At 48.5% G+C, this 14,466-nt stretch overlaps 5 protein-coding genes across 5 annotated transcripts; 4 read left to right on the top strand and 1 right to left on the bottom strand.

The window, feature by feature from the left end:
• Positions 1–872: 872 nt before the first annotated feature.
• BKA55DRAFT_512859 (major facilitator superfamily-domain-containing protein) lies at positions 873–5,557 on the top strand (the record flags this gene model as incomplete). The annotated part of the gene is made up of 5 exons (XM_046187843.1): positions 873–997; positions 1,193–2,464; positions 3,227–4,443; positions 4,495–4,681; positions 4,918–5,557. The coding sequence occupies 5 exons, from the start codon at positions 873–875 to the stop codon at positions 5,555–5,557; spliced, it is 3,441 nt and encodes a 1,146-aa protein (XP_046048884.1).
• A 158-nt stretch (positions 5,558–5,715) lies between these two features.
• On the bottom strand, positions 5,716–8,103 carry BKA55DRAFT_540497 (pre-mRNA splicing factor component-domain-containing protein; the record flags this gene model as incomplete). Its single annotated transcript, XM_046190274.1, has 2 exons — positions 5,716–6,048; positions 6,100–8,103. The coding sequence occupies 2 exons, from the start codon at positions 8,101–8,103 to the stop codon at positions 5,716–5,718; spliced, it is 2,337 nt and encodes a 778-aa protein (XP_046048883.1).
• A 635-nt stretch (positions 8,104–8,738) lies between these two features.
• Positions 8,739–9,437, top strand: BKA55DRAFT_540496 (uncharacterized protein; the record flags this gene model as incomplete). The annotated part of the gene is made up of 1 exon (XM_046190273.1): positions 8,739–9,437. One exon carries the CDS (start codon positions 8,739–8,741, stop codon positions 9,435–9,437), a length of 699 nt encoding a protein of 232 aa, XP_046048882.1.
• A 1,233-nt stretch (positions 9,438–10,670) lies between these two features.
• On the top strand, positions 10,671–12,929 carry BKA55DRAFT_395970 (major facilitator superfamily domain-containing protein). The gene is made up of 4 exons (XM_046186038.1): positions 10,671–10,983; positions 11,040–11,113; positions 11,173–12,551; positions 12,602–12,929. Exons 1-4 carry the CDS (start codon positions 10,810–10,812, stop codon positions 12,715–12,717), a joined length of 1,743 nt encoding a protein of 580 aa, XP_046048881.1. The 5' UTR covers positions 10,671–10,809; the 3' UTR covers positions 12,718–12,929.
• BKA55DRAFT_395971 (HIT-like domain-containing protein) lies at positions 12,930–14,047 on the top strand. The gene is made up of 3 exons (XM_046186039.1): positions 12,930–12,985; positions 13,038–13,309; positions 13,391–14,047. The coding sequence occupies exons 2-3, from the start codon at positions 13,193–13,195 to the stop codon at positions 13,895–13,897; spliced, it is 624 nt and encodes a 207-aa protein (XP_046048880.1). The 5' UTR covers positions 12,930–12,985; positions 13,038–13,192; the 3' UTR covers positions 13,898–14,047.
• Positions 14,048–14,466: the final 419 nt, after the last annotated feature.

Raw genomic sequence — 14,466 nt, 5'->3', positions numbered from 1 at the left:
TGGTGACAGTTGAGTATACTAGGCAGAGAATCCGGGGATGTTAGGTGGAGGGATGTCGTTATGGGCAGCTGAATGTGACGCCACATGCGGCTGCATTGTTTATCCGAATTTGGTTAGGGAAACCGTTTTGGGATGAGCTTCGAGCGATTCAGAATGCTTTCATACCGATAATTATATACGTTGTCTCACGTTCCTGTATGATCAAAAGAGCCGAGTATTCCTAATATCGCTTTCTCGAATTTCTAACTTTGAAATGCACCTGAAGTCGCATATTCAAGATCATCAGTGCATCCCTGATAGTGAGAAGTGATGCTGTAAGTCAACCGTTTCAGGGGTAACCAGCGGGGCACAGAAAGGCTGATGTGACCCCGCAGAAAATCGCGTGTGAATTTATTGATCAATTCCTTGCTTGGTGCATGCATGAGATGAGATGCATTGAATGATATGATATAGATAACTATCATTGATTACGGTCGTCAATGTCTAATTATTAAACTAACCGCTAAAGTTAAATATATTTAGGTTGTGGTTCCACGTCATTGCATCAGGGTGCAGCTTCTCTGCGCTAGCGTCTGCACCGAATCGTCAACATAGGTGAATAACTTCCGCCTTCTCATAACTTGTGATTCATACTTATTCATTCTCACATTCGCAGCCCTCCTAGCACACCATCTTTACCTATAAGAGAAGAGCCTCTGCTACGTTCGTTACCCGATTATACACTCCTAGCGCCCTTCTACCGGCGATCTACCCTCAATCGATCTATGTCTGCCTAATGCCGGTATCAGATTGTCTAGAATGATACCCTGAACTACCTCACATCAACTTCATAAGAAACCCCAGTCATATCTTATCGCGACTTAACTCCAACCATGGCAACTCCTGTATCGATTGAAGAGTTCTTGGAACCCTTATTTGTCGATATTGACAAGATCAATCGACTATCCCAACTGTTTCTCAAGACATTCGAGAAGCTTGCCGCTGGCTCTGAGAACCAGTTCTTACCTACGCCCATATCTGAAGCTATCCTACGACCAGAAGCCAAGCGAAAACAAGGATGGTGAGACCTTTCTGTTCATGGATTGGAAAACTGAAAACCTGGACTGACATAAGCTGTAGCCACTTAGCCATAGACATGTCAGTTACGAGCCTTCGAGTTTCATTATCTCTTATATATCTAACGTGAGAATAGAGGCGGCACAAACTTGAGAGTGGGTTTTGTCCAACTTGGCAACGAAGCCGCGCCATCTGACCAAGCCAATGGCCATATCACCAACGGATCCGATGAGACTTCTCCTACAAGACATGTGAGGAGGCGTTTGGAGAAATCTTGGCCCATCGATGAGCACCTAAAGAACGAAAATCCGGATAGTCTCTTTCTTTGGATTGGCAAATGCATTGCTGAGATTGTCCAAGATGGATGCGATACACTGCACCTACAAAGCGACCAAACATTGCCTCTTGGTGTTACCTTTAGCTTTCCCATGGTGCAGCACTCGCTCTCCCAAGCTACACTTATGCAAATGGGTAAAGGGTTCGCCATTTCCTCCGATCAGGATCTGGGTGACCGCCTCACCGATGGATACAATCGTGCCAAGTCACACGAGCTACCGCCTATTCGAGTTGAGGCAATTGCCAATGACTCGGTTTCGACACTCGTCTCATTCATCTTTAACTTCGATGAAGCCTTGAATCGACGTGCCGCTATGGGTCTTATTCTCGGAACGGGCTGCAATGCAACGATCCCGTTGAAGCTGAGCCAGCTGAACCCATCTAAACGTCCAAGGAGTGTTGTTGCCCGACCGGACGAGCGGGTAGAGGATGTCAAGATTGCGATCAATACTGAATGGAGCATCAACGGTACTGCACCTCCCTTACACGAAGTTGGGTTGGTCAGCCAATGGGACAAAACATTAGATATTCAAGGTGAGTTGAATGGCTTCCAGCCACTCGAGTTCATGACGGCAGGCCGTTACCTGGGTGAACTCGGACGAATTATGCTGGTCGACTACTTGACGGAACACTTGGGTATTGCTGCAGGAACGTTGCCTCAGAGCCTGCTGCAACAGCACAACCTTACAACAACGTTTTTGAGTCACTTCAAACCCCTCCGACCATCGGCTCTTGTCGCTATGCTGCAGCATGAATTCCCTGAATCAACAGGATCACCGCCGTTTGAGTGGACTGAGGACCTTGCCACGGCAGTATATCGAATTGCCAAGGCCATTGAGGTTCGAGCAGCTGGTATTGTGGCAGCAGCCACACTGGCCCTATTGACATTGGCCGAAGAAGTCCCAGGCGAAGGGTCAGAGGCATTGGATCGGGATTACGAACTCGGCGTAGGTTACACGGGGGGATGTATTGTTCACTTTCAGGACTACCTACAGGATTGCCAGAACTTTCTGGACCAGCTCCTGCGCGAACGATTCGGCGAGGAGAGCCCTTTACGAGTCGTACTCAGCCCGTGTCACGATGGAGGCGTTACAGGAGCGGGCATTCTTGTGGCTGCAGCATCTCAGAGCAAGACGATAGAATAGTTGCGAGTTTGGGTTGCATACTGCATTGGGGTGTTTGGGGGGCGGCTGGACCGCTTCGGTAATTGATCAGTCCAACTTGCAGATGGTGGGCATTTGCATTCGGCAGGGATGGTTCATGAACATGAGCATGGGTGGCTGTAAGCTGGGGTTAATGAAAGGAGGGGAAGGGGGAGAGGCTTGAGATAAGCTAAACCTGACGGTTGATTATTGACTGGTTTATAGAAATGATAACTATTCTCACGAGTTCAGTTGTATGTTTTGAGTGCCTTTTAATTGAAGAGTACTAACGATTCTTAGCAATTGGATTTAGAAGCTACTCACCCATCTAATTGAAGTTGGCGGAGATTCCGACTTACAACTACAACACCAACTGACCCCTCCACACCGTAGTCTTGCTCGCGTGCAGGTGACTCCTCTCCTCCTGTGATGGTCCCGCATAACGGCCGGCAGACATAGTCATAATACTCTGCCTGACTCACACTTGCACTCGCGCCGAGAAACCTTTTGTGGGAGATACCGCATTTCTAATCCTCCACTGACAATGCATCTATTATAGGCAGTCCGAGTCGGGAATATGCCGATGATCTTTGCGGGGCCACTTTCTGGATGTATCCGCCGCAAAGTCTGCGATCACGACAGTGAGACTCCACTCTTTTCTACATGGTCCCCCAACCTATTTCCTTTTAAAGGTTCTGTCTGATCCTTCTATTTTATTGTAATCTTTCCCTCTCTTCTTTTTCTTCTTCGTCAGTTTCAAGGAGAGCTTCTTACCGAAGTTATCAAACCGCCGTTATGACTCCGGTCTCGGACCCCGGCCGTGCCGCTCCCGCTCCCGCTCCCGCTCCCGCTCCGGTACCTGTTCCGGTACGGACCAATTCTCGGAGCAGCGACAGTGACGGAAGTGTCGTTGATCCAGCAGAATTTGAAAATCTTTCGAGATCTTTGACGACTGGTGCTCACTTCCTGCAGCCTGAATCATTAGAGAGTGCAATGCTAAGGCCTTCTTCTTATAAGGCTAACCATTACCTTAACGATGAGGAGCAGGAGGGAGTGATCAGTGAGGCTGAAGGTGAAGATGAGAGTGAAATCTCCGAGGACCTGGATAATGGGCGTCCTCATGAAGAGACTCCTCTCATAGGTCACAGTCGACGCCATTCCATCACAGCAAGATCTACAACTTCTGCTGCGACGGATATAGACACACCATTTCTTAACAACACGTCGCCAACACGCTTCTGGTTCATCTTCTCTCAGATTCTGACAGCATATTTCATATCTTGCTTCGATGGAACAATCATGGCTTCATCACATCCTGTCATTACATCATACTTTAACGCCTCGAACTCGGCATCGTGGCTTTCCACTGCTTTTCTCCTCACTTCATCCGCCTTCCAGCCTCTATTGGGTCGTCTATCTGATGCTCTAGGCCGAAAGCCGCTGTTTGTGGGAGCACTGGGTATCTTTGCAGCCGCAACGACGTGGTGTGCTCTTGCAAACAGCATCGAGAGCTTTATTCTCGGACGAGCATTTTGTGGAATCGGTGCTGGCGGTGTTATGACCATTGGATCAATCATTGTTTCAGATCTCGTGCCCATTGAGAACCGTGGCGTGTATCAGTCGTATATCAACATGAACTATGGCGTTGGATCAAGTCTGGGTGCCGCTGCAGGGGGCGCCATGGCTGATTATCTTGGCTGGCGATGGGAGTTTGGAGTACAGATTCCGCCGCTATTGATCTGCATGGTTGTTGCATGGATTGCCATTCCAGACGATCTGGGTATCCAGGGCGAAAGAAAAGGTGTGTGGCAGGCTCTTAAAGAATTCGACATCAGGGGCTCTTTGCTCTTGACCACTGCTATTACATTTGTGATTCTGGGCCTGAATCTCGGAGGCAATGTTCTTCCATGTAAGTCAACAACAAGATTCACCCTGATGGTGACTAACTAATATCTTTCAGGGTCACACCCCTTTGTCATTTCAAGTCTTGTGATCTTCGCCATCACATTTCCTGTGTTCATATGGGTTGAGTCCTGGGTTCATAAACCGATCATGCCCCTTCATCTCTTGAACCGACAACCTCGCGGAAACCTCATTTTCTCAAATGTCATTGCTGCTATGGTCGCTAACTCAATCTTATTCAATATGTAAGTCATACCCCTTTGCATAAAATGAGATTTGTGTCTTTTGATGGGACTGTAGCATATCTGTTGCTGATAGAGGTGCGACGTGACGCTCCCTGTGGGCAACTCGTTTCTGATACACAACAGCACGTTTCGCATCTCATTGCTTAATGTGCTCTCAATTACCTACTAGCAACCTAAAATTATTTCTTGTGGCTTGAAACTGCTCTTTGGTATCTTATTGCTAACATGGCATACAGTCCACTCTACTTTCAGGCTGTCCTCCTCACATCTGCCACCTCCTCAGGTCTCCGCCTCATCATTCCAACAATTGCTGCCTCTTCAACCGGTACTTTCGTTGGGTTTGCCGTGACTTGGACTGGCCGCTTGAAATGGCCTGTCCTAAGTGGTACTATCTGCATACTCATCGGCACCATAGGCCTGGTTTTCCTTCAGCGTGACCTCCCATCATGGGTTTACCTCTTCATCCTTCTCCCCTCCTCAATTGGACAGGGATTCCAATTCCCAGGAACATTCATGGCGATATTGGCTGCATCTCCTCAAGCCGAGCAAGCTGTTGTAACATCTACACTCATGCTGTGGCGAAGTCTCGGCCAGGTACTTGGTGTTGCAAGTAGCTCACTCGTTGTTCAGAACGCTCTACTTCATTATCTCAAACAGTACGTCACAGGAGAAGGTCGTGATGAGATCATCCGTCGTGTGAGAGAATCAGTTGAGGAGGTGGCCAAGCTCGAGCCCAAGTACCGAGAACAGGTCATTGTGAGTTATGAAGCTGCACTGCGACTCACATTCATCACCTGCGCTGTGTTTGCATTTGCCTCTGTGGTTATGATTTGGCCAATCAAGCTACCTCGTCTTGGTGTGAGAAAGCATAAATAGGCTCAGAGATATATATCAAGTGAGGTTAAATCAAAAGGAGGAAAGGAAAAGATAGTAAGTATACAAGCGTAATGACCTAGCGGACAGATTGTTAGATTAGACCCAGATATGCTAGCCTCGATTGAGCCCCTATTTATACACCATGAATAACACATCAATTAATGAACCCCGTTAACTCCCGATGCCATGAGCGCGTCCAGCTCTTCCTTTGCATTTCTGTAATTCTCCTGTGCTTCTCTCTCCCGTCGGCTAACAAACCCGACTTCCTCACGTAGAGCGCTTAGTCGTCGCTCGATAGCCACATCCTCTGAGATGGCTAGCGTCTTGAAACCAGCCAGAGCGACGCGTGCCTTCTCCAAGGCCTCGGAAGCATCACCCATCTTATCACGAAGCATCTTCTGTCGCTTCTGATAACCACCGAGATGAAGTGATAGCTTCTTCTCTAGCTTAGCGCCCGCTTCAGCAGAAGCCATGATGGAATCTTGAACAGCCTGAATAACAATTAGTATCAAGGTTCACCTATGCAACTCATCAAAACTTACATCAAATGCTATCTTCATGACTGCCCCTTGCTCTTCCTCGTCATCATTATAGCAGCCCAGACCAAGGAGTAGCGAGCTGCTCGCGCGTGCTTCGAATGCAGTCTGGATATCTTCGAACTTGGGAAGGGGCTTCGTTTCAGACATAATCAATAGACGAGCCTCCGCGAGAGCATCGTCATCGATTTGTTGTAGAGGCTTAGGTGCGCCACTGACTTTGCCACCAGGGACAGGATATCTCATTGCATCATTTGCCATCAGATTCGCTGACTCCTTCGCAATAAGAGACTCAGCAACATCAGAAATACTGCTAGCCTGTTTCAATAAACTGGGCAGATCAACATGAACCGGTCTAGGGAGGTTCTTCTGCATAACTTGAGTTCGCCTTCGAAATTCGAGGGCTTCTTCGGCTGCTTGTCTCTCACGTGCTCGGCGGTCCCGCTCTGCAGCATCTTCCTCAGTCATCTCATCGACTTGCATCAACTCCTTCTCTTCATCAGGTATATCGAATTCCCATTCCGTGTCTTTCGGTTTGGGGAGAGAAGCCAGACCGGACTTGAGCTGGCTGCGCAAAGCCATATCTCTCGTCCTAATGTCTCTGGGAGTAGCCGAAACCATCGACATGCCCCCGTCTTGGTTCAACGATAGGGTGTCTCTTGGTGTTCTCATGGGTGTTTGTCCAGGTCGACCAGGGGTGGCCGCCACGCCATCTGCCCGCAGGGGGGTGGCCATTGGGTTTGGTGTAGAAATAGTCTGCTTTCGAGGGGCGATGCCATCGAAACCAGTCGAGGCTGCGCCTTCATGGAGAGGGGTGTTCTCACCACCGAGAAGGACAGAATTTGTGTCGTTGAGTGCTCGGATATTTCGGATTTCGTTGGCGATGTGATCTTCTTGTTCAGGTGCTTTTGGTGTTCGAATAGGGGTAGCGGAGTTCAGAGTAGAATATGTGTTGACAAGTCCTCGAGTAGCGTCGTTCTCACTCTCCCTTGCCCTCAAATTGGCGGCCTCACCCATCCTGCCCATCTTGACGATATCCTCCAACTCACCTTCGCTGACTTGGGGAGCGGGCAGAACCAGGCCACGACGCTTACTGCTCTGCTCGGCCTCTCGGATCTTCTGTAGCTGACCAGCCTTCAGAGCGGCCTTGTATGACTCCGACGCCCCGTCCTTATCGGTCTTCTTTCGCTTTCGGTCGTTGTCATCCTCGCCCTCACCCTTGCGCTTGTTGGCCAGCTGTTGTTTCCGGGGATCGAAAGCTGCGCGTTGCGCCTCATTCTGCACCATCTCCTCTGATGTATCGTAAAAGCCAGGCAGCGCTTTTCTCTCGAAAGGAATATCGGCATTGTAATCCATCTCACCCTTCTTCCTGGTTGTGACCTTAATATTAATACCAGCTGTCTTAAGCTCTCGTCTCTTCTGCAGAGCAGCAAGACGGCGCGACTCCTCTTGTTGACGCTCTCGAGCTTTTCTCTTGGCCTTTTTACCCTGAGTATTGGCCAAACGGGCTCGAGCTTCACTCAACATCTCCTTTTCGTCCTCGTCGAGATCGATGGTGTCGGGTCGCGCAGGCTTCGTCTCAGGATCGGGATCCAATTCGCCAGGTCGAAGTCTTCGAACATCATCGGCGCTGGGAGCTTGTGTTTCGCCTCCCTCTGGGCCCATCAGCCCGAGGCTGGATGATTCCTTCGCTTCGGCTTCATCGAGGAGCTTCTGGTATCGTTCGAGGCACTGGTTTGCTGTTCGGCCGACAATAGGAGCGATTGTGCGCCACTGAGTGGGCATAATCTTGGCGAGATGGAGAAGTCTTTCATCTTCCTCCTTGCTCCATTCGATCTTTTTGATGCTGGGGTCGAGCCATTCGTTCCATCGAGCTTTGCACTGCTTAGGAGTCTTGCGCGCCAGCAGCGACGAGACACGCGCCCATTGATTTAGACCATACTTGGAGACGGAGGCCTTGAGGATTTCATCCTCAATGTTGGTCCAAACGCCTCCTTTGACGACGGGCATCGCGGCGGTGTTTGCTGAGGACGCTTTGGATGGTGGTTGAATACGATGGAGCCTGGACTGAGCTGCGAGACACGCTTCTTGAAAATATCCAAGTTCCATCTACAGCGCGCAATTCTTGCTGAGTCAGTCAGATTGGGGTTATGATTGGATGAGTGTTAAGCTCTTATAGTCCCACAGTTGCGAAGCAACGCTAGCTGCAGAGCCATGCTAGGGGAGGCAAGAAAACTTAGGACCTCTATTCTAGGTGACAAAAAGGCTTAGGTAAGCTAAGTATACCTTAGCAGGCCTTTAGACTAGTTAATTTTAGCACCCTAGTTTAATATTTGATGTTTTTTTGCTCCCTGAGCCTATATCATTCAGGCAACCAGACGTTAACTCCAGGAGAGAAGCCTTATTGGGTAAGAAGGAACAAAGTTTCAAGGCGTGGAAAAAGATTCGTATAATCTTTCTTTTACTTAACGTGTGACTTTGATGGGGTAATCGGGTCGTGTATAAATTCCATCATGTCCCCCGTGTCGCCCAGTTTTGGTTCCGGCATCACATAGAACATTGCAAACAAGACTTTTACAGATCGATCCCTTGAGCACAAATAACCAAAGTGACACCTTACTCATGAGACTTCTTGCTTGACTAACATGTCTACTAAGAACTACGACTACATTCCTAAATCAATGTCCAGCAAACGTCAACGAGCGAATCGGTGGCATTCAGAAGCGAGTTGCGCCCCTACTGGGTTTGTCACTTCTATCAGGTCACCGATGACAAGCGAACAGCTAAATGCTTACATCGTGGGCTTTCGCATTGCTGAAATCACGGACAAACTTCGCACAAACGACCTCAACCATACCACTGGGACTTCAACTCGGTGCTTATCGCCTACACCAGAATATGATAACACGGGCAAGCGAACTAACACTCGCAAGCAACGTTATCGCAAGCAGCTGGAACGAGAGAGAGAGAGCAACCGGTGCAGACTGCCTTCAAGACAATACCGGCGTACCGACCACCATATGACTACCGTTGGAAGAGAGACGTTTACTGACAAAATCTACCTACCTGTTGCTGACTCCCCCCATGTGCGTTTCATTGGGCAAATTCTGGGGCCCCGTGGAAGCAGCTTGAAAGCTATCAATAACCAGTCGGGAGCTAATGTTATTCGTGGAAAGGGTTCGGTGAAAGAACGAGAGGCAACAGGAACTCGCCGAGCCACTGCAAACGATTGCAGAGAACCCCTTCACTGTTTTATCACTGCGGACTCACGATTCAAAGTCGACCAAGCAAAGAGGGCCATTCAAGACGTGATTGGAAACAGCCACTACGACACCAGATCGTGACAATAAGAGGAAGACCGAGCAGCTCCGTTCTCTGGCGATAATGAATGGCACCTGGCGCGACTATCAGAAGTCAAAAGAAAACATGTTGGAATTGACTGACGGCAGCGAAAAACATAAAAACTAGGACCTGACGATGTGCAGTATGGATCTGAGTCAAGCACAGGTCCAGGACTTAGACGCTCACCTGGACGAAGAACACCAGCGAATGATGTCCGAGATCTAGGGGATATGACTAACAAATTTAAGCTCTTGAGCTTTCTTTGCACTAACAAACTATGAGGAAATATGAATATAGCAAGCTTGGGGATTCTAAGCCACCTTGTTGTATGTTTGATATCATCATGCTATTAAAGTCAACTTTGACTTCTTACATTCAAGAAGAGGTCCTGAAAGGTCCGGAATCCGAGATAAAGCAGTAAGCAAGCTAATCATTAACTATCATAGTAGACGTAATAGGTTTGTAGGCAACTTTGGAATACGCGGTCATAGACTCCAGCAGATTTATAATATGATCTTATTCCATACCGCGCGCTCGTTTCCTGTTGATCGCGGACTTTGCGGAGTCGGTTGGATCAAAACCCGAAACCCGATGCGATTCGATGCCACACTTTGAGGACTCAGGAGCAGTAGCCTATCAGAGCAAGCCAACGCGAGACCACGAGCCACGCCAGCACCCACGATAGCTGTTAGCTTATCAGATACTGCCAGATCCCAGCCTGCATGGTATGCATAAGACGCAGGGAATGCGTCATTCATTTATCTATCTCAACAAAGGTGCCAGAGAAGCAAATCTGGCATGAATCAAGTGATGCCGTGATGGGCCCGACAATGGCGCCAGCATAACGTGATTGAGCATCAGAATCACCAAGGCATTAACGTATATAGAAGACAGCAACTCAGAGACTGACAACTGTAAAAAAGAAAAGACCCATGGCTTATCAAGCCTTAAAACGATCGTGTTTCGTCTGGCTTTGGGACAATTGGCATGGCCCAACGTGGATAGCATGGATGATGGACTCCACAACACCATCCTAGCACTTGGACTCATCATGTATCCGCAAGAGAGCTCCCAAAATGCGCCTAGATCATACATTATTAATCCTCCCCAGACCAGATCCCTTCTTCGTCACACTTATCTCATGCCACTTACAAGCGACACAACCCTCTCGCTTGTTTTGACTTTTGAGACATGCAAAACCTAGTCCTTATTATCCTCTCAAAGTCTCGTCCATCTCTCGATTCCTCCTCGGCCATGCCCCAGAAACATAGTGATTGAATACAGGCTTCATTGGCCATCACTTTGCTGCGCGCAGCACTTCCCTATATCCGAACCGAACCGACGAAACTTGGCCCGCTTGCGTGCTAGGAAAATATGGCGAAGAACGATAGTATTCACGAGGAAGAGACTGCAATCGTAGACGAAGCAACACATTTGCTGCCCACCAGCTCCGAATCTCGCGATGCAGACAGTGAAACATCTTCTACAACTCCCGCTTGGGATGCCTTCAAGGACTTTGAAGGCCTGCCCTGGTGGCGGCAACCATCGGTATGAGCTTAGACGTTGTTCAAAACCATATTGTTCAGCTCTGACCTTGCTTATAGGTCTATTGGTTGCTTGGTCCATACATCATCTTCACCCTTGCCTTTGGAGGTGTGATGGTCCCTAAACTTGACTTGTAAGTATCCGTTGTTCGCGATATATAGAAATTCTTTGCTTACCGGTGTATGCGATAAGGATTCTTCAACTCGTTTGCAGGCAGTATTTCGCAGATGAACACAGCCGTAATCCAGATGCAGTCTTTCAACCAGTTCTTCTTGGATCTGAAAACCCCCAATGCGATATTCCCGAAGTCCAAGCAAACGTGGCAAAATTCATGCTGGTCATGAATTTGTTCACTGGTATTCTAAGTGCTATAGTCGCGCCAAAAATCGGTCATTTATCTGATCGATATGGTCGTACACGGCTTATGGCTCTAGCTTCTGTAGGTGGAATCTTGGCCGAGTTCATCACTATCCTGGTTGCCCGATATCCCGACGTCGTTAGCTATCGCTGGCTGCTTCTAGGTAGCGTCTTTGATGGTATGACAGGATCGTTCACTACGGGAAGTATTATGACACAGTCTTACACAAGTGACTGCACCCCTCCTTCAAAACGCGCCGTGTCTATGGGTTACGTGCATGCGTGCTTGTTCACGGGACTTGCATTTGGTCCCCTCCTTGCGGGCTTCTTCGTCAAGTGGACTGGTAGTTTGCTATCTATTTTCTATGTTGTCATGGGATGTCACATTGGTTTTATGCTTTTTGTTTGGCTTGTTGTGCCCGAGTCATTGTCTCAAAGGAAACAATTGGCAGCGCGGGAGAAGTACGAAAAGGACAAGGAGATGCAATCGCCTGTCTCGTCATCATGGCTGAATACCCTTCGAACTGCAAACCCCTTCGCTCCTCTCAAGGCTCTCTACCCTACTGGCCCTGGCACATCGCCGGCTCTTCGTCGGAATTTGATTGCCCTTGCTATCAATGATACCATCATCCTTGGAGCAAGCATGTCCGCAGGTGCTGTCATTGTTCTCTACTGCGGACGGACATACCACTGGGACCTTTTTGAAAAGTCCGAGTTTGTCTCTCTTCTCTCACTTGTTCGCGTCGTGGTTCTTATGGGAATATTCCCTGTTATCAACTACTTTGGCCGCATTCGCCCGGCAGCTCGTCGTCGCCGTGAGTCCGGTGCGGCTGCCGTTGAGAAGAACCGTGGAGCAGATGAGCTCGACGTCCTGATCTTGAGAGTCGCTTTGACTTCAGATGTTGTCGGGTCTCTTGGATATGTATTTGCCCGTTCATCGCGAGTGTTTGTTGCAAGCGGCATGGTCACCGCTGTCGGAGGTCTCGGTAGTGCAACTGGCCAAGCTATGATTACCAAACATGTACCCTCTGAAAGAGTTGGCCAGCTGCTCGGAGCAATCGGCATGATGCATGCTCTTGCGCGAGTGTTGGGACCAGTCTTGTTTAACGGAGTGTATGCCCTTACGGTTGGACGTTTCAACCAGGGTATTTTTGTCCTGTTGGCAGGCATATTTGGATTCGCTCTTGTGATGAGCTTTGCTATAAGGCCCCACGGTAAGTCAACATCCCACTCTTTAATATGATTTGATACTAATGAGTCGTAGTCGTGTGGGAAGATGAGCCTGAAGAGGAACGACAGCCTCTCAATCAGACAGAGGAGGCTTTCGCAGTTCCAGACGGCCAAGTTCCTCTAGATGAGGAAGACCAAGTCAGATTCTAAGAAATACCCGACTCTTTAGTAGAAACGATTTTCTTTTGTTGGTTTTATGTTACAGTACAAAGGTGCACAGTTCGCCATGGTTGGTAACTCTTGTACAATAGTATCAGGCAACGCTTTGGAGTATCTGGCCATAGAATATACACGAAGCAACTCACGAATTGAATATACAACTAACTGCTCAACAATGATATTAAACACTCATCTTCCGCTGAGAAATGCTGGAGATCTCCGCCAAAAGGCTCAGTGTTAGACAATTGGTGCAAAAGATGTGGGTCCCATTTGAGTTCTCACAGGGGAACAGAGCTCACTCATGACATCAGATCACCACCTTTAAACGACGTGATTTATACACAACGAAGAAGTCGAAACTCAGACAACGCCCTCTCTTCATTATAGACCAATTAATTTCATCACTTGATCAAAGTTCCGCGAAGACCACCGTAATAGCAGATAAGGGTCCTCTACCAATTGGAGCATGCTTGCATCTAGAGCTTGGGCAACTGCAAAAAGTCGTTCAGTGAGAAACATTATGACTGCGGCCGGAGCTGCCGGGCGGATTGTCAAATTTGGGCCTTTCGAGGTCACAAATCAGGTGAAGAACCATGTTGAATCTCGATGTCAAGCTCAGACCCGAGCTTGCTCTTATCACTACTGCATACTGACAACAATCTAGGTCTTCCTCACAACACCACATTCTTTCGCCCTGGTGAATCTCAAACCTCTTATTCAAGGCCATGTTCTCGTCTGTCCGCACAACCCGCACAGACGTCTCACAGACTTGACAACCACTGAGATCTCAGATCTCTTCACAACGGTGCAGCTTACCCAGCGTCTGCTTGCACGTGCTTACTTCCGCACCCCCGAACCCGAGGCCGGAAGCTTCTCAGTCGCTGTGCAAGACGGAGCTGACGCGGGGCAGACGGTACCACATGTTCATGTCCACGTTGTTCCGCGAACGGCTGGAGACATGGGAAGTCCGGATGCCGTGTATGTTAAGCTTGCGGGAGAGGAGGGCAATGTTGGTGGTGCGTTATGGGACAAGGAGATGAGCACTCGGCCGAAGCCGGGTGGAGGGTTACAGAGAGTTGATGATGAGGATCGAAAACCAAGAAGTGTTGAGGCGATGGCTGAGGAGGCGGAGCGGTATAAGGCTATTCTGAAGAAAATGGGCGTTGAGTGATGGACTCAATGCATTGTTTGCAGATCATAGAAGTTGGACTACAATAACGATAGACGCTTTAATCTTCAGAGGAACTCGCGGTTGTTGCAACACATTCACAGCATTGATGTCCAATCTTTTGAATGGTATAGATCTGCGACTATCCGCTGACTGCATAACAGCATCCTTCGTGATATGGCTTTCCTAATCTGAAAACAAAGGATCTATGGGAGAAGAGGAATGATGAGCCTCTCTCAAAGTTGAAGAAAGAAGAGGCGATAGTTACGTGGCCTCTGAAGGAACGCACGATAGACGTGAGCGTGCCTGAGAGTGCAATGTATCACAGAGAGAACAACAACATGTGGACGTTGAGCTTCGAAACACGCAGAGTGCGCGTATGCTTGTGCGTTGCAGAACACAAACCTCATGCCAGTATCGTTTCTCAACTATAGTATAAACAAATATTTGGTGCCTAACGCCACGATTGATGTTGAACAATGGTTTATCCTCATTCGCCACCCCCGACTATCACAACTGGAATGCCGATCTTTGAGTTCCAGAAATTATGGAGATAGCCTTCACAGCCACCC

The sequence above is a fragment of the Fusarium redolens genome (genome assembly GCF_020744475.1).
Source record: "Fusarium redolens strain MPI-CAGE-AT-0023 chromosome Unknown BKA55scaffold_9, whole genome shotgun sequence".
In the NCBI taxonomy this organism is placed as follows: domain Eukaryota; kingdom Fungi; phylum Ascomycota; class Sordariomycetes; order Hypocreales; family Nectriaceae; genus Fusarium; species Fusarium redolens.
This window is presented reverse-complemented; position numbering and strand designations above follow the sequence as displayed.

What these genes read in the sequence shown, in the direction of transcription:
- BKA55DRAFT_395970 (XM_046186038.1), top strand. Translation starts at nt 10,810, where the DNA reads ATGGCGAAGAACGATAGTATTCACGAGGAAGAGACTGCAATCGTAGAC. An exon ending in CCTGGTGGCGGCAACCATCG is followed by an intron (nt 10,984 to 11,039) that starts GTATGAGCTTAG and finishes CCTTGCTTATAG; the next exon opens with GTCTATTGGTTGCTTGGTCC. An exon ending in ATGGTCCCTAAACTTGACTT is followed by an intron (nt 11,114 to 11,172) that starts GTAAGTATCCGT and finishes GTATGCGATAAG; the next exon opens with GATTCTTCAACTCGTTTGCA.
- BKA55DRAFT_395971 (XM_046186039.1), top strand. Translation starts at nt 13,193, where the DNA reads ATGCTTGCATCTAGAGCTTGGGCAACTGCAAAAAGTCGTTCAGTGAGA. An exon ending in CTTTCGAGGTCACAAATCAG is followed by an intron (nt 13,310 to 13,390) that starts GTGAAGAACCAT and finishes ACAACAATCTAG; the next exon opens with GTCTTCCTCACAACACCACA.